The 25663-nt window shown below is 41.3% G+C and overlaps 1 protein-coding gene across 8 annotated transcripts in view; it reads left to right on the forward strand.

Annotated features, from left to right (window-relative positions):
* SKAP1 (src kinase associated phosphoprotein 1) overlaps positions 1-25663 on the forward strand; it is a 350548-nt gene that overhangs the window by 14170 nt on the left and 310715 nt on the right. For 4 of the 8 annotated variants that reach the window (XM_079949862.1, XM_079949868.1, XM_079949867.1 and 1 more), the window contains 3 exons: positions 4913-4976; positions 10915-11020; positions 24256-24281. In XM_079949862.1, coding sequence (XP_079805988.1) covers positions 4913-4976; positions 10915-11020; positions 24256-24281 — 196 coding nt within the window. Of the gene's footprint in view, positions 1-4912; positions 4977-10914; positions 11021-17990; positions 18080-18120; positions 18327-24255; positions 24282-25663 lie in introns of those variants that run through there. The other 4 variants (XM_079949869.1, XM_079949870.1, XM_079949873.1 and 1 more) reach the window with 3 other exon arrangements.

The following is a 25663-nucleotide window of genomic DNA, read 5'->3' on the forward strand; positions in this document are numbered from 1 at the left end:
GGGCCACTGACAGATGGGTAGAAGAGGTCATATTTTGCAGGGCCCGAGGCCAATAGGGGCCCCAGACCCTTGCCTTTCATTAAAAAAAGAGTAAGTCAATCAGACATTTCTGAATACAATTCTTCGCCATCCTTACACAAGATGGCACAAGGCATTTTTGTGCTTGAGGCATAAAATTCAAGTAACACTCGCCATGTTGGTTAAAATATAATTATAGACCAAACAATTTCCTGCCTTTTAATGGTACCACTCCAATCCACTGTTTGAGGTGGGCTGCCTCACCACCCTGCCCAGTGGCAGGACTTTCTCTGTCTTTGTGCTGGTATACAAAATAAACCTTTGCTGCTGAGGTGGGGAACCTAAGCTGAGGTTGTTGGACTCAAATTCCCATCAGCCCTGTCCCTTGACCAGCCTGATGGGGAGCCTGATGGGAGTTGGAGTCTATCAACATAATGGAGGGCTTTACGTTGTCTACCCCTGCCTTTGTTACTGCCTGCTAGCCTTTCTTTATCTCCTTTTAATTAACAAGAAATTCAGGTTAACTTCAGGGCTGCCTTTTGAAGCAGGTGTGGAGAGGATACCATTGAGCCCAGGTGATGTAGTTTAACCTTGTCACACTTGTTAGCATTTTAGAAGAGGCAGGAAGCGAGTGGGCAGGCCCAGATTTTGATATAAACCAGGAGAGCGAGTGAGAATAGATGGTGACCTAAATGCATTTGAGTATTCAGATGCTCTCCCAGGTTGCTGTGACAGGAAAAGCTGGACTGCTCACCTCCCCTGACAGGTGCTCAGTCCACAGCCACACAGAACACCCCTCACAGCAGCACGTCTTCCCTGCCAACCCTCTCTCCCTAGATCCTCTGATATTCCAGTGCCAAAGCACTGTCTGACTTTCGATTACAGGGTGTTTTTTCCCCTTTTAACCTTGCCGCTCTTTCAACTCCCTTCAAGTCTTCCCCCCCACCCTCCTAAGCTCAGTTTCCATAGTTACTCCCAATCAGATCTCCTGACTTTGTTGGGGGAAAATTGGATTTCAAAATCAAGAGGAGGCTTCAAAGGAATGTGTCCATTTAATAGGCTATCGCTAAAGAGAGAGGCTGCCTGCTGAACTCAGAGGAGCCCAAGACGAATAAGGTGGAGCTCTTATCAGGCTGTGTTAGGGGAGGCAGCTTGGCATCTCAGGCGCAGGAAATGTTGATGAGATATGGCAGCGATGCAGTAGAATTTGCCAGTCACACAACCAGCAGCCTTTTCTTTTTGTCTCGCCTGCTCCAAATTGGTCTCTGACAGTGATTAATTTCTAAAATGACAAGTGCCAGGCCTCCAACCTGCATGGAAGCAATGCATTCTAACCCAGAGGACTGCCCCAGGATGTGTGGGCTTCTGGCGGTGGCTACAAGGACAAGGGGAATGCACTTTGCACATGCACAGATGCTCTCACATCTTGGGCTGAGAGCCCTGGCACCGAGAAAGATTCTGATTGAAGCATATAACTAAATAAAATAGTTCCAAGCCTGATATGGCTACATGATATAGTAACTACAAACTCCAATGGGACAATTTGTGGATTAAAATGGGAAAAAGGTGTGGGTGGAAACAGGCCTGCCTACCTGTCTTTCCCCCCACTGCTATTTACTGCCAATATTACGATTCTACATGTGTGTGTTTGTGTGTTTAGATACTATAGATTGATGTGTCTGGGATTTGGGGGTTTGGCTTTTAATCACATGGGTTCAGTGTTCTGTTATCAATTACTGTTGCTTCTGTTACAGTCAGCACCACTGTGCTATTTTATAATATGTTTCTCTGCTCAGAATATGTAGGTCTGCTCTGATTTCAAATTGGCTTCTATCCATACTATGGTAGCATCCCAATTGTGGCCTCTGTATGTCCTTGAACAGAGGCTTCTTTGACGTATATCATGTGCAGGTTAATTTCTCTATGTCAACTACCTGACTTTTAGAAGTCGTCTGAAGGCTTTTAATATTTTATTAATTATTGTATTTTAATATTTTGTTGGAAGCTGCCCAGAGTGGCTGGGGCAACCCAGCCAGATGGGTGGGGTATGTATGTATGTATGTATGTATGTATGTATGTATAAATAAATAAATAAATATTAATTTTTATTCAGAAACAAATCTTTACCTACAGTATAGGTGCATGTACAGTCCTTTTGACAGAGTCAGAGAGGGGAGCTATTTCACTCAAGGGGACCCAGCCACTCCCATGGTTTATTTATTGCATTTATATCCCACCTTTTTCTCCAAGGAGCTCAAAGTAGCCTACATGGTTCTCCCCACGCATTAACTCCACACAACTGAGATGCAGTGGCTGACCCAAGATCATGCAGTGAGTGTCATGGCCAAGTGGGGTTTGAACCTTGGTCTCCCATTCTAAGTACTCGACTATACTGGCTCTACAAAGAAACTGATTTCCCTCCATCCACTCCCTTCAGTTGGATGAAGCCAAGTATACCAGAATCCAGTGACCCATTGGCTTAATGTGGATTGTAAATTCCTTGTCCCTCTTTTAATTCCTTCTCATCCATGTGGCATTCTTCTGCAACTACTGCTGTCCCACATTTTGTTCTCTCTAAATCCAGATGCAAATCCTATGCGGATTTCTAAATCCTATGCAATCGACGCACTTTGGCTTTTCAAAGCAAAGGGAATTCCATTCAGAGTGTTGGCATGGATCACATTTTAACAGTTGTCATTGGGATACTTTTAATTATTTGCCTTAAGTCTAAGGTTCCATCTGCACTGTACATTTAAAGCAGTATCATGCCACTTTAAACAGTCATGGCTTCCCGACAAAGTTTTCTGGATACTGTAGTTTGTTAAGGGGGCTGAGAGTTGTTAGGGGACACCTATTCCCCTTACAGAGCTATTTCCCCTCAGAGTGGGTTGACAATCAATCTCTCTTCCCAGGGTACTCAGGAAATTGCAGCTCTGTGTGGCAAGTCTCCTAAAAATTCTCAGCACCCATAACAGGCTGCATTTCCTAAGATTCTTTGGGAGAATATGGCTGTTTAAAGGGGTATGATACTGCAGATGGGGTCCTAGTCTTTAAATTGACTTGTAAGAAAGCCTGAAAAAGCATGAAGAATGGGAAGAACCCTGTGGATAGCTCAGTCGGTAGAGCAAGGGCATCTTAATTTCAGGGTTGTGGGTTTCAGCCCCAGGTTGGGCAAAATATCCTTGCACTGCAGGGGGTTGGACTAGATGACCCCCATGGTACCTTCCAATAAAATTCTGTGATTTGAAGTAAGCAAGCAACAAGCAGGATACTTTAGGCGTCAGTCTTCTCTTGGGCCCAGTTTCTGTGCCTGATAATTGTGTGTGGTTTCCCTTAGAATTGATCTGGAAACTTCAGCTCGTGCAAAGCAGTGCAGAGACAGCTCTACAGTGATACCTTGGTTTAAGAACAGCTTAGTTTATTAACAACTTGGATTAAGAATGCTGCAAACCCAGAAGTAGGTGTTTTGGTTTGTGAACTTTGTCTTGGAAGCAGAACATGTTCTGCTTCCTGTTGAGTGTAAATTGAGTCCCCAGCTGCTATGGGAAAGCACGCCTTGGTTTAAGAATGCTTTGGTTTAAGAACGGACTTCTGGAATGGATTAAGTTTGTAAACCAAGGTACCACTATACTAGGGACTGGGGTGGTTGGTTGAATTCAATGAACACAAAAGGTGCATAGAGAGCCAAATTTCATGCATGACGACAATAGCACAAAGATAAAGGTGTTCAAAGGAAGACAACAGATGACAAAGCAAGTTCAGAGTTACTAATTTCTAAACAAAGTGGTAATAGAGCTCCGAGTTTGATCAGAATCCCTGCATACTAATGGCCTGCCGATGAGGTGGACGGATGCAGCCTCCACATGGGCAGCGGAATCCAAGGGGTGGATCCCCCATGGTTGCTCTGCTGGTGCCCCTTTGCTGCCGGAGAAGTGAGGAGATACCACTGTGGCTTCTGGGTTCCAGTGAGAACTCACAAGAGCCTTGTGAAAGCTTGCAGAGCTCTTGCAAGATCTTGTGGACCTCTTGTGAGAGCACCATCACATGACCCTGGTCAACAAGGCTTGGGTAGTGGTGGAGAGCACCTTCCCTTTTTTGTGTCGTGTCGTGTGGGAGAGGCCGCCCCTGGCAATAAGAAAATGTATCCCACAACTGTGGTTGTCCAGGCACAGCATTTTCGCTGAAGGGATACAGCATTTTCCACCACAGACCCACCCGGCAATTAATCTTACACTCTATCTGATTCAAACACACCACATCCTTTTCCTCTTCTTCTGTTAAAGAAAAAAAAGTTCAGAAACTGGGTTACCCTTGGTTCATTTTCAGCTACTGGCTCTAGCTTCTGAAATGTAAGCACTTAAGCCTATTTAACTCATCAGGAATAAATTTTGGGTAAACATGCTTACAGTAGCGTAGCACACTCCAAACAGTCAAGGTCAGTGCTGTCTATAATGTGAATATCTTACAGCTGATTCCTATGCTTGTTTACTCATCTCATTATGTTCCATAGCACCTGTTCTCATGTAAGCATACATAGCATTGCAACCTAAATCCTAGAGCACCAGAATAGCTTCTTCTCCCCACTATGATTTTAGTCATTTCTTTGGATATGCCACTTCTACCAGAGATTAAGGAGTAAATGCTTGTCTAGAAAGTTGACAGCTGCAGTTGCTGCCTTCTCTCACAGGTGCCTGTTTAGGCTTCACTGTGGTGTTAGAGACACTGGGACTTACAGCTGCAAAGGATGAGGCCGTCCTATAGATAGTCCCTCCCTCCCTTCCACCCCCTCTCGCCTCTGCTCTACCTTCGGTTTCTTCCTTTCTTCTTCAGAGACCGTTAATAGTAGCAGAAGCAAATAACTACAGCAAGTTTTTGTTTGGTATTTTAACCTCAGGACTTGTCACCAATGCAAGCTGCAGGAGGTACCCTCCCAGAGGATGTCCAGAGGCTCTTTGAAGGTAACTAATGAAGTTGTTTGAATAATTAGGCCCACCCCCCTACAGTTTAGATGCTTTCAGGAAAAAGAAAAGATGGTAGCCACAGCAGGTTCTTCTACTTCAAGAATCCTGAACGTGGGCTTCTCTTTCATCACCTTTCCTTTCCCTTTCCTCCCTAACAGTGCTCCCAATTACATATATTTGTCCCCTATTATTATAGGGCTTTATTACATTTGAAGCAGTCTTGATTTTCAGCATTTTTCAGTGTTCTTTCGGGTGTTGTGAAATGGTAGAGTTCATGGGTGAAGGCCAACACCTTGCTAGCTGCAGGAATTCTACCGAAGTGGTGTAGTTTTATGCAGGAATTAAAGATGCAGTCTACTCATATTTGAGGGACAGATGTAATTGGATATAGGGCTGGGAGGGCCTAATATTGCTACTCCACACTACCAAAAAGGTTGAAATCCCATTGCCCCCTCAAAATGAATTCTTCCACACCCACAGCTCAAAGGGATCTGCAGTAAAGCAGGGATCTTTACAAACAAAATTCTCCAGTGATTTAAGATTCATGGTACCTCCCCTTATTCCAGGACTCTGCTACCTTTAAGGTGCTTCCAGACTGCTGCTGTTTTGTGGGTTGGATTCAGTAGTATCCTAGTAAATCCAGGTTACTCAGTTAAAGTGGATATTGTGTTCTTGCACAGCAAACACATTTCTTCCCTGAGGAAGTGTAACAGAAAAATACACTGGAAGGTGTATGATGATAATAACCTTCCTGCAAACAAATTGGAATGAATGCTGATGTCATATAACCTCCTCCCACAAACAAATCATGACAAATGCTTGATAAACAGGTTGCCTGGAAGCTACCTTAATTTATATATTTATTTATAATATAATATGTAATCTCAGCACAGGTTCCTTTCGAAGCTGTTAAAGGAAGTGTGAACATCTGCTAAAATTGGAACGCTTTAGTGATTCATTTTTAAGCAAATCATAATTTGCCAATTTAAGAGTGCATATTGCAAAATCACTTTGTATAACCTCTTGTGATGTCAAAGGAAGCATGAGGATCTACAAAAGCTACATTTTGTTTTTAGCAGGCAACACAAGTTTTGAATATTTCTCTCATTTACTTTTATAGTATTGTATTACAACAAAAATAACCCCAATAAGTAAGTTCTACCTCTTACTGTGTGCCTTTGCTGACTAAACAGCATTAGAGTCTAGTGATTAAAGCTTGCATTCTAAAGGCATCCTTATGTTATTTTATTGTGCATTCATGATGGAGTCCCTAAGACAGTTGGATGGCGTCTTGTACACCTCCTTCCGGCAACTCCTGCAGCCAAGCTGATGCCAAATGTCTTGCTCTGCTTTCCTTTGGACCACATCAGTGAGGCTGAGAGGGAGGTCTAATCGTCTGAGCACCCCTTGACTTCCATATACACTACCCAGGCTTGTGCCCTGGAGAGGTCACTTCAGTGCTACTAACTCGGGAAAAACAACGCTGGAGGTAGCAGTTACAAGTCACTGGTTTTTGCAGCCACAACAGGTGCTGTGATTCTCCAGCAATTTGACTTTACCTTGGAGACAACCTCCATTGTCTCTCAAGACAGACAGATGCCGCCAACAACAACAACAACAATAACAAGATTTGGGTTCCTTATGGCATCACGATGGTTATATGCAATTACTGCTCTTTGCAAAAATTTTGGGGCAAACATGCTGTCTTGTTTCCTGTCTATACATGTCCCATATCTTCCTGCTGATATCCTGCAACATTTTTTTTTAACCACAAATATTTAAAGTTTCCCTCCTGTTTTTGTTGTGTTATAGTTCACGAGTGCTTCTCTCAGCAGCTGTAATGCAGTAACATTGAGGAAGCATCGTAAAACAATTAATAAAGCAGAATGATGTGTGGACGACCCAGTATAAATCCACCATTATAAATGCACCATTATTGTATCAATGAATGGCATGTTGTAGAATACACCTGTAAAAAACAAAAAATGAAACGGCACCAGACTGGAGGATTTCTATGTTAAAGCCACTCAGGCAGTTGCAGTTTACCGTTCACCAGTAAAGTTGCTATAAAATTCATACAAAAACCTAAATGTGTACTACCACGACTTGGAAACTACAGACACTATTTAGAAGCTATAGGGTGTCAAGTGGTGCATATATAAATTGTTCACATAAATTTCAGGGAGAGAGCAACCATTGCAATTGACTCAACCGGTATTAGAAGTTAAATGTCTGGACAAACAGGAACATTTTACTCCTTAAACTTAAGAAGGTAGGTACATAGCTATCAACTTTTCCCTTTTCTTGCGAGGAATCCTATTCGGAATAAGGGAATTTCCCTTAAAAAAAAGGAAAACGTTGACAGCTATGGGTAGGTAGGCCAGTGGCAGACCTTCTTGGACACAGTGTGTTGCAGATGGAGCACCACCATTGTCATTGCAGGAAAGGCACACAGGAAGCTGTCTTATACCAAATGAGATAACTGGTCAACCTATCTTGGTATTTTCTACACTGTGGCAGCAGCTCTCCAGGGTTTCAGACAAGGCGTCTATCCCAGTCCCACCCAGAAATGCTGAGGACTGAACCTCCGGCCTTTTGCCTGTCAGAATGTACTTTAACCCTCTGTGCTCACTGTGTTGTGAGTTTACTATTAAACTGCATGAGGAAAAACAAAGCATTGTACAGGTGGTGGTTTTGGCATGTGTCTGTGTAAATATTTCCCTGGAGAAAAAAATCAGCGCACCCCTGACAATAAGAAGTGAGCTATGATATCTCTGTGTACATGAAATATGCTGGCTTTTTGCCATATATGTATGCCTGGGTGTGCCTTGCATGCACAAACACATGGTTACACTAAGAGGCATTTTAGAATTGTTTTTTAAAATAGTAAGTTCAGCACTTCTGCTGCTTGGTCATACTGAACTAAGTATGTGTGGGAACCTCATGTCAAAGTGGCTTGGATGCAAGGTTCGGGGCATGGGAAGCAGTGGACAAAAGTCACTATCCTGCCAGGGGCAGAGGAAGGGGGTTGCAGTAGGGGTGGGCCGCCCCGGGTGTCACCACTGGGGGGGGGGTGACAAAATGCAGGGCAGCACTCACCGCGTTCGAGCCATGCATCTCTCCTGGGAGTGGCACAGTGGCTTGGGGGCACGCAGGCTCCACGCTGCCCCAAACGGTCCGCCCGCTGCCTCCCCTCAGCTGTAGGGCGGCTGAGCGGGAGAAGGCAGGCAGACTCCTTGGAGGCCCTGCAGAGCCTCCTACCCCATCTGGCTCTACCCTGCAGGTGGCTGTCCCTGCCCCTGGACACATGCCGCCCCAGGTGCCCGATTGGCTTGCTCCGCCGCTGTATTCTGCTGCCCTTAGTCTAAATCTATGGTCTCACAAAGGGGGGAAAGGAAGTTGGTGGCCTCAGTGCTTGATAGGAAAAGACTGGTAAGCCCACTCTCCCCAACTATTTCTTCAGCAAAGCCTTTACTATTCCCAGGCAATAATTTTGAGTCTTGGGTTACTTAATAGAGCTCTACTTTGGAATCAGAATACAGAATTCAGCTGTACAACATGTGTAGTCAGAAAAGTAGCTCTGAGCATTGTGTTCCACTCTCTCCATTCATCTCATTTCCACAGCTATTTAAAATTGCCATCTTATTCTTTTCCTGGCTCTACTCCCATCTTGTGTCTTTAACTACAGTTGGATAAATAGTCATTAGCAGATGTAATTCTTCCTACCACTTACTCCCTGTGCCTGGAAAAGTTTCATCTGTTAAATATCTATATCCTTTGGCTTGCTTCTTCCCGGCAATACAAACAAAAACTTTCTATTTGCAAGTCCTGGTGTTCCAAAGACTTGATAGGAAATGAGTTTTGAGAGTTGTTGCTTGCAATTTGCTTTTTGTGGCCAGGCACCTGCGTTTTAATTTCTATTGTGAGGAGAAAGAACTCTGCGCATGCTCAGAGGAACTCATATCATTCCACAAGTTCTGGGGCTAAGGCATTAAAAACAGCTTTAAAAAGCTAAGCCTTTAAAAGCTAAGCCAAAGTAAAGACTCAATAATTTTGGCTCAGAGTAATGAAACCTTGTTATTTGAATCGGTTGTCTTCCCCTGCTGAATATGTGGGTTTCCTCTCCTGTTTTAGATTCGAGGCTGTGATGCAGTCGGCTCGCTTCACTTTTTTTTTAAATGCTTGGTGCTTTATTGTTCTGAGCTGACATTTCTCGTAAACAACTCATTTTCGGCACCTGCCACCTTTCCTTTAGCTTAGATTATTTTCTTGTTAGCTGACTGTTTTTAATTGAAGTCTTTGGATCCCCTTCTAAAGCAGGAGCCTTCCTTTCCTGACAAGCAGAGCAGGCTATGAATGGAGATTAATTGCGTGTCACGCTCTCCTATATCAAACTTGCTGCGTCTTTTAACAATCTGCAGAGTCTCTAGGCCTTCCGATAGGGAAGGTGCGTTCCATCTATGCAAGCTAGAAAGACAGGCTCTTGAGTCAACTGCCACGTCGGCCTAATGTGTCGTCAGAAGCGATCATATCATTTAGAAAACACAGATCAGAAATAAGGGAGCTAGATTGAATTGATCTTCTGCATGTGTGGATTCACATTTTTTCTTTTGTACTGAGAGTTAGTTTGTAACATGATCAGAGTATTAAAGTGGATTAATTTATAAAATGAGAGTTGCTGGGCCTCGAAGCTGCATGGAAGCCTCCCACTTCAACCCAGCAGGTGTATGGGGATGAATTTTGTATACTCAGTGGTGAGGAAAATCTCTGGACTCTTGAAAGGCACTCTTTGTGCTGTTACTTCCAGTAGTCCATGACAGAGCCCTGGTGTGAGAAAAAAGGTTCAAGGCATTAGCTCTTGTGATAACTGCTCATGCTGAAACGATTGAGGCCTATCCCATACCCAGTTCCCTCTGTCAACATAATACGTATGATATGTGCAACTGGGCTTGAGTCTATGAATGCTATAATGAATTTGTTAGTCTTTAATGTTCCACAATGCTCTTTATATTCAGATAGTGGCACTTATTTCTTTCTTTATGAAATGTGTATACCACTCTTTATCTGTAGATCTCAAGGAGGTTCACAGAATAAAAATACAAGATGAAAACACAAAATACATAATAAAAACAAGAACCGTAACAAAACAAACCAAAACTCCCCCTCCCCTGAACAACCCCTCTTTGCAAATTAAGCACTCTATCTCAAATTAAACACTGGGTTTAGGCAAGGTGGTAACTACCCGACTGTTTCGGCATTAATATTGGTTTTTCTCTAGCCTTATATATTTTTGTTTCTTTTCCTGTTTGCAAAATATCTGCAGCCAAACTTGCTAGCTTGTCTGTGTTCTTTCTTGAAATTTTATAACATCACAGATGAGCAGTAAAACTAACGCAACTTAATGTCAAACAGTTTAAATTTGATCAGTTTACATGCTTCTTTTCCTGATCCACTCTGAAACTTTATGGCCTGGTTTTTCTATTTCATTTCCTGGTGCTTTGGACATTGCAGATGGCTCTGGAAATGGGACTGGGACTGGGAGGGAAAGGCTGTAGCTTGTGGAAATTTGCAGAAGTGACTGGTGTTTTTATTACAATGCACCCTGCCACTGGTCTGTAGAAGCTTTGAAGTTAGGGCTGCTTTTAGGGATGGGACAGTGTGCATTTTAATATAACGCTACACGTTTCACACCTTCCAGAACATTATGCAAATTGAAAAACAGTTGTCCTTCAATGTTATAGCATTTCTTTGAATTTTACAACACAGTTCATAGAATCATAGAATGGTACAGTTGGAAGGGACCCTGAGGGTCACCTTTTAAGGTTATGAAATTATTGTTGCTTTGCTGAACTGGTAGTTTGTCTGATGTTTCTGTTAATAGCCTAATTTTTCCTTCTCCCAATTTTGTAACTACTCCCCACATCTCTCTAAACAGATGTTGAAGATTACCTGGTGGAGGGGCTGCAGGATGAGAACCTGAATGCTACAGAGAAGAGGCAGAGGGATGCAATCTTGATTGATATAAAGCAACTTAAAGAGAGGTTTGTATATCCAACAGTTCTGATGGGGACGATTTCTGTAGCAGTTTTCTGACTTTTCTTTTAAGCAAATCTATCAAACTCAGTTTTCTGTGTCCGACAGTGGCCAAATACAGAATGCTTCAGCTGAAAGTGCAGAAGAGGGTGGAGCCTGGTCTTTTATACTTTCCTGAACTCTGAGGACCAAACTAACATGATGTTGGTTTATATGCGTCTGTTAATGAGGATCTATATTGTAGCAGCAAAAGGAGGGAGTACAGAAACATCGCCCTGACTGCAGCTTAAGTTTCCTGCCGTCTTCCTTCACTCACCCTCATGTCCCCCTTCCCACAGCAAGCTGTAATTCAGGTAGTGTGATTGGTTGTCAGAATAGCACTTGGGGAAATGGTTGGTAAGATATAACTGAAAGGTTGCCCTCCTTACCCTCATACCCTTTTTACTAGTAAAACTGGATAGACATACACCATGCTATCCACATGATTGTTGCAAATCTATGTTTCAACTCATCTCGTTAGGCAGGGCCAGCTGAAGCAATGGGCCAGGTGGGGCACTGGTCCGAGGGTCCAGGAGCTCAGAGGGTCTCCTCACTAGCCACAGCCCCATCCTGGCTGCAGTCCTTTGTGCTGTTGGAGAATCAGTGTGACAGCTGGGTCTCATGCTTGGTTTGGTGCCCCTGCTGCTATCTAGGAGCAGGAATCTCTGGGAACTAAGCATATAGTATGTTGGCTGTGGAGGTACAATAACTTAAATCTTGGTAACTTTATTGCAGGGTTTAATCTTGCTGTAGCTCAGCATTCATTCATTCATTCATTCATTTTATTTTATTTAAAGAGCTGACCATTTCCTGTTCAAAAATTCTGGGGATTGGGAAAAAAATCAAGAGCAAGGTTACAAGTTCAATACACATTGTCTTTTGTTTCATCTACACCGATCGTAGTGTTAAGCAGGCATTTATGCAGCAGTGTATATACTTTAATGTATATGTTGCAAGGCTTGCATTCCACATAAGTCATTTTCCTAGTTTAAGCTGAAATCCTCATTCCATTTACATGGGAGTAAGCTCTACTGAATTCAACGGACTTACTTCTGAGCAGAGATGGTTAGGATTGCACTGTTAGGAATCTTCTTCATGGAGAAATAAACACATTGTTTTTGTTATGCTCCCGTTGAGCTCAAGCTGTGGATCACTTTGCCAAGCTCAGCCCACAAGCTTTAAGAAGCCATTTAAATAGCAAGATAAAATGCCTTGTTCTTATTTTTTAAATAAGCTTTTTATGACAGAAAATAATATAAAATGAATATGTGTAGTATAGGCATTTTATAGAGATAGTATTTACCCTACATTTAAATGTTAAATAAATAAAGGTCACACTTTTCTCTCTTACTGCCCCTTTTGCCTCCCATCTTTTTGTTCCTTCTCTTCTTACCCTGTACATTCCCACTCAGCTGTCAATTCCATCTCTTCCCTCCCCTTCCCTCCAATGTTGCATACTACAGCCTCACTCCCACCTTGCTTTATAACCACTTCATACATGCACTGCTTATATGAGGGGGTCCTTCTACCTCTTGTCCAACCAAAATAATTCTCCATGATAAGAATGGGATACAGCTCCAAAGCCCACATGTGGAGCAACACTGGCATATGGGACAGAGTCTTACATGGAAGCCAGAATGTTCTGGAATAAGTGGCATTTCCTCTGAAGGGCAGGGTCACTTGGGGAATCTTAAGATGTTTTGCTGTTAATTTAATTGGCACCTCCATCGCCTTCACAAGCTATTAGATGCCATTGCAGGCAGATTTTGAAGGACATGTGGTGGGGGATTAGAAGAATGGAGCACCTGGTGGGAATTGCAGGGCATTGCAAGGGTAAGGAGGGTCTGCATTTTTTTTTAAAGGTTCAAGTTAGGGGCATCTTAGAAAGCCAAGGACAGCCAAGAATTGTCATGCACCATGTATACTCTGCATTACAACACCAAATCGAAATTATGCACCAATAAAAGACAAAATTGTCCAGCCTGAATAAACTAAATTAAACAAGTTTGCTTATGTTTTGCATAATTTTTTCTTCTTATATTGGGCTGTATTTGTTATATTTTATACAAGGTAGAACTATAGACTATTTCATTTTAGAAATGTTGCTTCTAATCAACTGCTTTATGCAATCTCTCTCTCCTTGTTTGACGAGTTTCTTGCTGTGTGCAACGTGCCCCATTATCAACTTTATACATTGTGATTAGATCCAGCTTTATATTTGAAATATGTCCCAAATCTTAGTGATTTTAATGTATTGTCTCTTACTAACAAAGAATTATGGTGATTGGTGTTGTTTGTTTGAGTTTGTTTTTGTTATGAGGAAGGACAAAGGCTATTCAGGGTGCTGAGCTTTCTTTCGCTGACTGTTAAAAGAAGTCCTGTTTTGTGCCCAAGCCGACCTTTCTGAGATTTCACCAGGCCTACATTCTCTGAGGCATATTTTCACAGCTGTAAAGATTGGAAACTTACAATTTCAAGATTTTCTTAGAAAAATATATGCTGGGAAATATTTGGCTCAGTTCTAGATATGATAGAATCTGGCAATGAGTGTGCAAAAGGAAACAAGAACACGTTTTAAAGAAGCCAAAGAGTTATAGGAAAACTGGGCTCAAAATGACACATGGGAAAGGATTTAGTGAGCAGGTGTTCAAATGTTAATGCCAAAGGGAAATGAGGAAACTGGAATGCATTGTAGTGAAAGGACATGAAGGAAATAAGAGAAACCTGGTAGAGCAGTGGTTGGGTGTAAACTCTATGGACAGAACAGGGAAGTGGGCACTGGAGGTAGTATGGCTCTGTATGTCAAGGGAAGACGTAGAATCTAAAATACTAAGAATTAAACTTATGTGGGTATAAATACCAGAATTGCACTGTTACCCTACAGACACTAAAACTCTGACAATGATAATGAGATGGAGGAACCTTCTCTAGATCCACCCCATTTATTTCCATATTACGGACTGGGAATGCAGGCTGAGAGTCCAGCTTCCTCAGGGTCACCCAGTTTCCATTTGATACCTACCTTGCCATGGTGTGTCACTTTTAAGACAGGGAAAGGAATAGCTGGATAATGAATTTCTTCACTTCTGCAGGCCACTTTGACAAGTGGGTGACCCAAGCCACCTGTCAATCACTCAATTGCACTCCCAGTTATTCCTTTGTATCCATGGCTCAAGTTGAAGCTGGCCTGTGAAGGACAAAAAACCCAAACTTCTTTTGCAGGTGCAGTTTGAACCCCACTCTCTGTTTTGCTTTCCTGGCTTAAAGGCAAGCCAGGGGAGTGATGGACGTTTTAGAAGTGCAGGTTGAGCTTGCTTCGGATTCTTCTTCTAGCTGCAGCTTGAAGTTTCCTGTGCCCGATATTATATATGTCAGGCCAAGGAAAGGGCTGTTTGCCCCAAACAGCCTGATGGGCCTGATTAGGATATACCTCATGCTTGTACCCAGGGCCACTAACATGGCAACCTGATTTCTTCTGTTCCTGCAGCTTCTCTTCATTGGATTTATAGAGGGGTTTGATCTAAAACCAGTATAGATTGTATTGTGGAATTATTGTGCAGAGAATGCAAACTGGGTTTCTCAAATTCACATTGTCCCATTGTAAAGAGACCTTAAACTGCATACTCCTGCTCTGACCTTTTGGTCATGTAATCACTGGCGCATTTATGCCATTGTAGACTGGTCTAAACTAGTCTAGTCTGATTTTAAACCCCCACCTTTCAGTTCACTCAAGTGGGCAGAGTGTTTTTATCCTTCGTAAGGTCACAGCCGGGTATCCCCTGCAGAAGAACGTTGTGCGATGCCCCGCTGTATCCAAATCAATCTTTCCTGCTGGCTAATTAAGCACCAGTTTTCTTACTTAGCAACTTGGGACTGTGTAATTAACAGCCCGGGTTGCCGTGAATAATTGAAAGTTAGGCACTATCTTCAGGAGATGGAGGGAACCTTCTGGATACTGGATAATGAAATAGAGTGAAGTTTGATCGGAATGTAGAACTGGATTTTCTGTAGTTCTGAATCTGAATGTAGTGGGGGAAGAAGTGCATGAAGGGTAGCTCTGTCAGGGATTTCTCCTTGTTTCACGCACTGTGCCCTTCCTGTGTCCTTTGTCACTTTATCTCCCTTGAGCTTTCAGAAGACATTTGGTTCTCCCTGTTCCTTCTCCGTTCTGTCTCCCTGGGCTCCTAAGTGCACTAGGGTGGCACAGGGGAGGAGTCCTTGCCTTCACATTGTGCCCCTTGAAATTACTTTCAGGAAATGTTGCTAGACCTTGGCAGGTGCAAATAATTGTCCAGGGCTCTTGAAACGCACTCCTGAAAATTTATCTTATTTATTCCCTACTTTGGTTTATGACACTTTATAATACTGCCCTGAGGGGGTTAATGCCCTGCCGTGCTCCTTCTGACATAACTACTTTCCTTTAAACCATGGATGAGGAACTGTTTTACTGTTTAGAGGGTAATCTGCATGCTGGCATGGGGTGGTGCCAGAGCCAAATGTATGGAGGCACCCCCTTCTCCTTTCTTCTTTTTCTGCCACCCTCCCTATTTGCTTCTCCTTGCTGGGGCTCCTAGATGTCTTGAAACAATGTTTTCTGACCAGAAGCATTTCTGAGCCCTGGTTTCAGTTAAGATCTACATACAGTCCTCTCTTCTTTCTTTTTAAAAGCTTAATTGGAGCTAGAGGTTACCTTCCCCACCTTAAAAAAAAAAAAAGTAGGGATGGGGAATCCCAAGCAGCTTCTGTTTACATTAACTAAGTATATGGTAATTTTAATTTCTAAACTGTGTTTGAATAATCAGAGATGAGAGCAAATGGGAAAGAGAAATTTCAGAGTAATCTTTAGCTCATTAGCTTAACTATGGCAATGGTAATTCCCTAGCAATAAGAAGCTCATTAAGTCAGATGGCTTGTGATATCAAGATAAAAGTGGTATTTAAGAATGTGACCTCTTGGTCAGGCAGGTAGCTGAGCTCTCTGGTTTTAATACCCCATTTTGCTTAGCCCAGTTGGATTTTACCTTTAATTAGCTGGAGCACTGGTTTTCATATTCTAGTATGTCTGAGAGCTGACATTTCCTCCACTTGGCAATTGGATTGGATGAATTCTGTTGAACATGATTCTTGGGTCTTGGCTCTGTTGGCTTATCCTTCCCTGGGGGGCAAAATAGGTTTGATGGGGAAGCCATTTTTCTCTTCATGTCGCTGCTTCATTTATATTTGAAATAGGCTCCGTTTGTGGAAAGCTCTTCCCTTGAAAATGCCAACATGTTTGGTTTGTATCCAGTGTTAGTCATGTTCCGAGTAGACCCATTGAAATTAATGGACAAGATTGCCTTAGGTTAATTGATTTCAGTGGGCTTACTCTGAGCAGAATTTAACTGGATACAACCCTTTTTCATTTCAGTATCAAGTGAGGTATTTTTCAGTGTATCTGTGCAGTAATTACCTATAGTAGGTAGCCTCTTCAATTATTATTTTTTGCTGTTCTTAGTGTTTATTTGGTTTTTATGATTTATGACTTCACATATGTAATTTTATGGAATCTGCATCTTGTACCTTGGCCTGGGATCCACTGAGATGAATGAGGTGAAGGGTGGGTTAAAATATTCCTAATAAATAAAGAACTAAATTCAATAATACTGTGTGCGCAGGTGAGGGAACCTCCCCCTCCCCCTCCCCTGTTGTTCTTAGATGTGTTTTGTTGCTTGAAGTACCTTTCATCTCACACTGGATTACTTTTTATACCTGAGCTAGGCTCTGAGAAAAGTGCCTGCAGTGATGGAGCATTGAGAGGTGAGGCGAGGGGTGAAGTTCAGCTCTCTTCACCTGCACACATCTTCTTTTTTTTTACAGCTTGAACTTAAAACACAAACGGGGCAACTATGGCTGCCATAAAGTTTGGACTTGAGCTGTGAAGGAGCACAAAACACATACGCCCAAACACATTGAAGCTAAAATCCGGGATGGCATCTTTCTGGACACAATTTTCCCGTTTCCTATCATGATAACACCGCGGCCATTTTGGTTGCCATGATCTTGCGCAATTTTGTGGCACTGTTCCCCCTACAAAAGTGTTTTTTCAGACATAGTGTCCAAAAATGCACGTTTGGGGGCAATGTGCAAGACTATGACTCCGAAAAAGTGCTTTTTCAGCAGATATTGTACCACGAAATCAGGACAACCAGAATGGCCACCATTCTCTTGTGATAAAAAATGGGATGTCCTGGTTTTTCTGGGATACTTGCAGTGTATGAAAGTAGATTTTGTAGGACCAATATAAAGCCTCATGAAATTGGAGTTTGAAATTTTGTGGGGAGTCTACATGAGGAAGGTAGGCTTCTGGCAGCAGATGGCCACCATCTCAACTTGTGGAGGATGACTGGGATATTGACAGAGGGGGCAGAACTAGTGTGGTCACTTCTGCATCCTCTCCGTGCAGAGTTGAATTGTAGAAAAAGAAGTCTGAAGAAGACTTCTTATTACTCGTGCTCATATCTAATTTGTACCAAAGAACTTTGATGCCTTGTAATCCAGGATACCAAGAATGTGAAGATGGAGGTCTCGCTATCTGAACACAATGCATTCTAAGGAAATTGTCCATTAGGCAAGTGTTAGCATAGTGAGTGGACAATTTCCATTGATTCCTATGGGGAAATTTCTACTGCAGTCCCGGCCATGAATTCTCGACCCACAAATGAGTGAAAAACCACATAATTTTGACCCCCAAATGACGGGAAAAGCTGCATTGTTTTATCCTGTACTTTCCATATGTCCCATGATCGTATTATAATGTAGTTGTGTTCTGTGTTAGAAATCAAGCACTGCTAGGAGTTGTTTGTTTTTGCTTTACGATGTATTTCTTATCAATTAAAAAATTGCTGTGACGAAAGCAGTTTTTTTATTCTGAAAGTACAGTACAAAGTTTGAGAACCACGGCTGTAAAGTGTGGCCCCCCTACAGGCTGCTGAGAAAACAATTCTTTTGGGCCCTGAAGAGCTACCACAGGGAGGAGTTTCTTCTTATGAGGTGATTCTGAGGGAAAGTGGAAGATTTGAGATAGGAAAGAGTTCGCACAGGAAGAGTGACTAAAAAGCACCCTTCAGAGGAGGCAGTGGAGGAGGGACCTGCAGCTTTCTGCCCTCACACAGCATCCATCAAACAGCAGCTCTGCAGCCGGGGCGTGAGAGGAAACTGAGGCCTACAGGAGCCGTGTAGACCAGAGCTCTGTAGCAGCAGACAGACTTGGGAGACCAGTTGTTACATACTAGTGGATGTAAAACTACGCATTGTAATTTTATATTGTGAAGTGCCCTGAAATCTTTGGGAATAGGGTGGTATACACATTTTAATACAGTGGTACCTCCGGTTAAGAACTTAATTCGTTCTGGAGGTCCGTTCTTAACCTGAAACTGTTCTTAACCTGAGGTACCACTTTAGCTAATAAGGCCTCCCGCTGCCGCCGCGTGCGATTTCTGTTCTCATCCTGAGGTAAAGTTCTTAACCTGAGGTACTATTTCTGGGTTAGCAGAGTCTGTAACCTGAAGCGTCTGTAACCCGAGGTACCACTGTAATAATAATAATAATAATAATAATAATAATAATAATGGCAGTAATGGTGGTGGATAACTGGTTCATTATTAGACTCTATTTTTAAAAAATACATATTAAAATGTTTTTAGACCACCTTTGAGAGCAAAAGCCCCACCTCAAGCAGCTTACAAAGCAAAATAAGAGTACATAGTTAAGTAAAACCGCTGATAAACTGTAAAACAACTGTCCTTTTAAAAATGTTAAAATCCAACAACAAGATATGGCTCAGACCATCAGTCCAATAAGCACCTCTCAAGAGAAGCTGAGGAAAACAGATGTGTCTCCAGAGCTTTCTTCAGTTCGTTTCTTAAACGAACCTCAAGGAGCTTTAGAACACCGACACGTGCAGGCAACGTTTAAAGTTATATACAAGTCAGCGGACCTAAAACATGGTGGGAAAGGGCAAAACTAGAGACTAAGTCAGAGTTTGAGTCTGAGGTAAGTTCATCTGTCTTTCATTGTGCAAACATTGGTGGAAGGCTGGCATACTGTTTGAGTGAGATGGAAAAAATGCACCAATTCCATTTTTTTGTGCATTTGTGTACATCCTCTGATTCTCATAACAAAGTAAATAGTATAATGTTGTGTGATATAGTGGAGTTTTAATGCTTAGCACAGGAATTACTCACTAGTTGGTAACTATATGGTACATTCTGTGTGGTCTATAAACAACTGTACATCCTCCTTCAAATATTTTTAAGCAGTTGAAACATGTCAATATATATATTTCCTCCTATGCCTTAATCTTTTCTTTTTTTGCACAGGTATTGTGGGCCTAGGAGTGTCTTTTGTAAGAATTTCCTTTTCTTCTCATAAGCTGTCAATGTTAATACTGATTTTTAGGTCTAAATATGGCGGAGCATTTCCATTAATGTGGATATGGACTCCTGCTGTCTGGTGCTTTCTAAGAGGCTGAAAAATAATTCACTGTTGTTTAGCTTTTGTTTTTGCATTGATGTGGGGAGAATTTAAACATCTATGGTAGTTCATATTCTTCTTGGAGTATACTTTGATACCTTATAGGTCATGATCTGTATAGTTCCCATGATTTAAAAAATATTTCCACTGAGTCCTTTCTATCTTCAGTGTTATTTTTCCATCTGTTTCCTTGCAGATTAGTTATTTAATTTCAAGCAATATCGCTGTGGCTGCTTTCACACCATACATTTAAAGCACATGACTTCTGCAAAGAATCCTGGGAGCTGTAGTTTACCTGCACAGAACTGCAATTTCCAGCACCGTTAACAAACTACAGTTCCCAGAATTCTGTGGGGGGGGGGAGGAGTAATGTGCTTTATATGTTATTTAAATTTATGGTACGTACCCAGCTAAAAATGCTGAAGGTGGTATAGTCAAAACCAGTTCTTAATTTTCTCCCTCCGACTTTGGACCTGGAATGGATTTACGTTAAAGGGTGTTCTGAGGTTTCTGTTTGCCTGCCTCTTCTTCCCTCTTGCCTGCTTGAAGTCCTGTTCAGCATCAGTTATTTTTCCTTGGGTGGACATTAAAATAGCCAACAAGTTAAACCCAGATTTGTCAAGCTCTAACTTAAATATCCGCTGTGGTGGTTTTAGTGTTCTCAATTGGCTAGAAGTGCAAGGGAGTATAATTATACCCTGACTTTATAGATTTGTCTCACGGCTCGTTTATTCTAAACCGTTTTAGAGGGTGGCAGCCTTTGCTAAACGCTCTACCTGCCAGCTTTCTTTGACCCCCACCTTGAATGGGAGATTATGGTGTCTCCCTCTGTCGCTTAGTTGCTCACAGCAGTGATGCACTGCTTGCTTGATGTAAAGTGGAAGTTTTTTTTGAAACAAAGTGCACAGCACAGTCTTACCATGACACTATGGTAATTTGCTACTTCACAGGGGCAAACCTTGAATGCTATGGAAGGTAAGATTAGTCAGACAGATCTTATCGGTGGTGGGGCAAAATCCACTGTCATTGAAATGAATGAAATGTAGCTTGCATTCATGGTGTGTTCAGGAGAATTTCCTGAAGAACTGTGGCTAATGGTTTAGTGTGGAGGTGCCATTCGGTTTTATACCCCATTCCCCCAAATGTTTTGGGCAGCCCTGTACAACCCCCCAAATCTCTGTCCTGAACAGTTAATCAGTACTGTGTGAGTTACACACATGCCTATTTCTTTTAAAATAAGTGGCCTTGGGACACCTGGGGGGTGGTGGTTACAGGGTACAATTTGCCTCTGCCCCTGCAAAGTAATATGTACCTGAATGAATGCAGTTCTTATATTAATGGTTGGGGGCAAAAACCCTGAGACCACCATCTGACTAGCATAACAGGTAGCACCAACCATGTCAAAACATATGAAGAAAGTTAAGCCATGAAAACCAAGTTAGATATTATAATACTTGAATTAAGAACATAATTTTAAATGGGTGTTGACAGCAAAAGCATTTTAAGATGCTTCACAACTTTTGATGTTTCAAATAAAAAAAGCAGTTAATGTGTTTTATAACTTAATTCATATTGTCAGGCTTTGAAGGCTTGACTGTAAACATTTAAAGTCATTATTATTCTACTCTGTAAATGTAAAACTAGGCACCTGTTGCTCACCTTGCTAGAAGTAAAATCTTAGATCTGTGGTGAGTATTATCCCAGGTTATCCAGTACTTTAGTTTGTTAAGAAACACAAAACCTCCAAATGAGCTCTACTTTGAGCAAACTGTTCAGGTTTTGCAAGGTTTGTTTGATCTAGCTTGCAAAATTTCTGGCTTGTTCTGCAAAGTACTTTGTTTTGATTTAGTAAGCTTTCCTCCCATTGTGAATAGCAGGGGATGGGGGATTATAATTGAAAGTGTCACAGGGGCAAAGGGTGAAGGCCTCCCACACCATGGTCCATATCTCTTCCAACCTACCTCCTTGCACCCCCCTGCCAAGGCCAAATAACTTCATGTCTAGTTTGTCCCATAGTTCTTGGAAAACTTTCCATATGTGTCTGTAATGTTACTTAAGCAATGTTGATGGAAATGAAATGACAAGGGAAGAGCAAAATCAGGAAATTAATTTTAAAGTGGGTGGGAAACCTTGGGTAATTGCCATACAGACTTTTATTTTATTTTTTAATGTGTAAGTAATGTGGAGAAAATTGCTTGATTTCTGTTGTAACTTGCTAAGTTGGGCAGTTAGTGTACCCTATGTAGGGGATGTCTTATGACTCTAAAATGTGTCCCAGAACTCTGATTTACTTCGGAAAAACCCTCCACTGTACTGTATTAAAAATGACAGAGGTTAGGGACAGAAACACCTATCTTTTTGGTCAAACTGAAATTGAAAGTGACATAAAATCATTTTTGGCACCTAGTGCAATAAATGTTATGAAGAAGACATGTTCAGGAGAGATTAGGTGCCCCTCTCAAGGAGAGAGGACATGAATTCACTAAACAAGAAGTATTTGTGACTCGGAATTGCTCATTGTACAGGAGATGAAAGAATCTGCTCTCTGGGAAAAAAGAGAAGCCATCTGAGCAAATGGAAAAATTAGAATTGACCTACTTGGCGAGTCAGCAAGAGGTTTGTTAGAGATTGGAAGGAAGGAATGTCTGCTTTGAAATGATAGAGCTGGTGGTGATGGGATGTTCACTGTTATGTCAGGCCACACCAGGCTCAAGCCTTGCTGTTTTACAAGGTTTATTAAGCAGTTAATATTAAAAAGGAATGGCTGAATCTGTCAGTTTCGGTTTCTTTCAGTTTCTCATTTTTTCCAATCTTACTTTCAGTTCTTCATATTTTCACATGCACATTTTAAAAATCCCCCACTAATACACACATTTGTATGCAGTTTTGCCTATTGCACATGCACACATTTTTTAAACCCTGTTTCCCTCTAATATAATGCAAATTTGTGTATTATTTTCACTAATATATGCACTTGTGTGCACACTTTACCCTAGTATATGCATTTTTGCATACATTACTGAACGGTGGTATTGAAATTTAGTATATAATAAAAATAATAAATAATCTCTCTTCTCTGATTGGTGCATCTTGTACCATCACAGTACACTTTTCAACAGTTGGTCAGATGCACCTTTTTACCCAGTTATTTGGTTAAGAGGATATTTTTCCTGTTGCTGCCTTATGTGCACTGCTGTTCTGGGATGCTATTTTTGTCATTGATTGTTTTGTGGTTTTATTTCATGGTTTTATTGTAAATTGTACTTGTTTTAATTGTGGCATTTTTGTTACCCACCCTGGAACAATTTGGTAAAGTGTGGGCTATAATTACAAATAATAATAGTTCTTACAGTCACCAGGAAAATTTTCACTTTGTAAGAACACATGGACAGAGAGATGCCAGAATTTGGAAATAAATTATGTTTGAAAACCTATACAGGAAAAAACATGTTTCTCAGTTTGGCTGAGGAGGTTTTGGTCCCCCAAGGGTATCTGCAGGAATTTTTCTGGGGTGTGAATGGGCCAAAGTAAATTCTTCAAATAACCAGCATCAGAGAACACAGCTACCATTTGTAGCCATTCCGGTGACTGAACAATGGTGAGTCCTAGGTAAGCCTGGCATGAGAAACTTGTATTCCAGGACTACTCCATTGTTTCTCAGTGGATAGATCTGCTCTCCATCTACGGGTGGGCCTAACATCCAAGGAGTGTCTTTCAACACACCAGTAAAATTCTTCAATTCTTTCCCTGACTCCCTTCACCTCTTTCAGATCTTAATTGCATTACTGCTGCAGTCAACTTCACAGCCCTCACTCATTGCAGTTCCTTAAAAACAAAATTTGCATTAAAAACACCAACATACTAGGACAACACAAACCAGTATAACAGCAGAGGACAACATCAGGATTGTCATACAGAGGTCTAACTCCCATCAGCATAATGGGTATAATAATACTGGGCTGCTTTGAATGGCTGGCATAAGTTACATAAGCCACACTCACAGTCACAGCTCCAACTCCTGCAATATGGGTTTAATAATGATGATATGCATTGGCATTAACAGAGTAATTTTTAAAATGGTTATGAACTAAAAAAGGTTCAAGACAATGAGTCTTTCATATTAGTCTTCTGTTTCTCTATCTTGTCTATCTTCTTTCCTGAAGGCCAGTCATTGCTAAGACTTCATTCATTAGCTAAAATTACTAAAAGTAGGAACAGCCTAGTTTCTTGCAAAACAATTTAGACTAGTGGCTGCACATCTTGCTTTTTATGAAGGCTGGAAATCTGGAGGTTATATATGACTTATTAAGGTGGGGGTAGCCATGAGTCTACCCTATTGTTTTTTTTAAAAAAAGATGGAACTCTGGGGATTTTGACTTCTCTGAAGTGGGTGCTCCTGGGTCCACCCTACATATTAGCCATGGATTTGTTACAATAAAATAGCAGAAAGAGAAAGTAAGATGAGGTTCTCTGTAAATGCATGCAAAATAGTATTTAAAAAGCATTTAATTTTTGAACACTGCTAAAATAACAGGGCAGCCCAAGAAAGAAGAGATATTGCTTAGAGTATTGATGAGTTTTGATGTCCCCTGCTGCTTCTGTGGTGTCCCTAGCCATCTATAACCTTTCAAAGACTAGTTCACAGATGGAGAAGAGGAAATTAATACTGATATCTTTGTCTGTTACTCTTTCAGGTATCATTTGGGATTCCTGCCTGGTGGTAAGTGTAGCTTTAAAATTTTGATCAGAAAAGAGGATTGTACCAATAGTGTAGACTAGTGAACCATATGCCAAGACTACAGTAATGACACATGCTAAAGCTAAACCAAAACTTTATGCAACTTTGATTTTAAAAAGTCAAGATTCAGTTTGTTTTTAATTTAAGAAATGTCCAAATGTTGCTTTTGACTTTGTGGGGTACTTCAAAATCATAATCATGACATAATAATTGCTGGTATCAAATCGACAAATTCAGTACTTTTAAAATAACTTTTTTTTCCTTCCTAGAGCCTTTCACGCTGAAATATTCTGTAATTGTGAATTTAAGAAATGTTAATTTGAGGAAATTTGCATAAGGAATGTTTGCTCCAACCTTCCCCCAAGTTTAATGTTTAAGTTTAATGCATAGCATATCATATTGTGGAGGGTCACTTGAGTAGTGTACAACTACACATTCTTCAAAGGTGACTCCTTCCACCCACTGGCCTTCATGAATCTGGACGCTTTCTTTTTCTTTCATTGAAAGTTGACATTCTCATGGTACCTTTTGTAGGTATATTCATATTGCTGTGGACAGGTTGCTTTACGTTCTTTAAAGTCCTTAAAACAGAATTATTGTCCGTTGTAGAAAAACAGGTTCATTACTGGAAAACATTTTGCTGAATTTCTGTAGGAAAACCAATTGATTAAGGGCTTTTTGTTTTACTTGCTTTTTTTCATTAATCATTTTTAGCATCATTTTTTCAGTGTTCAGCCATGAGAGTAGTAGCTTAAAGAAGAAGAAGAAGCCTGGCGTTCTTGCAACACTTTAGAGGTTGCACATAAGTCCTTTGTATACATGTACACAAAACTTTCACATTTCCCACCCTTCTGTATTTGAGGAAACCAAATGGATTTAGATTGATGCAGGCCCCACCTGCATAGTTTCAGATGGTCATGAGTGCTTCAGCATAATTCTTTGCTTGAGGAATCTGTAGAAGGAAAGGATATTGCAGTCACATAGTAACAGGGTCCACCAGCTGTGTGAGGTGATCTGGGTAACTGCTACTGGATTATTCACTAGCATCCAAAGAGAGGGTGCTAACCACATTATGTAGACTAGAGCCTGGACAGAGTGCTTTGATGCTAACATGGGCCAATGATGTTTTCAGTTTTTCATGAGGAGGGCTATTTTTGTGCAACGTAGATGTCTGTAGCCCAAAGAGCAACAGTTTTGCCATGACAAAAAGAAATATAGAGATGGTACAAAGATGCATACACCCTTTTACAGAAGTCCACACTTCCACATGGGAAATATATGAGGAGTAATGCTTGAGGTTTGTTTGTTTGTTTGTTTGTTTGTTTGTTTGTTTGTTTAGGAGTCTTGAGTAAGACAAAGGATGA

The sequence above is a fragment of the Podarcis cretensis genome, assembly GCF_951804945.1.
Source record: "Podarcis cretensis genome assembly, chromosome: 13".
NCBI classification, from domain to species: domain Eukaryota; kingdom Metazoa; phylum Chordata; class Lepidosauria; order Squamata; family Lacertidae; genus Podarcis; species Podarcis cretensis.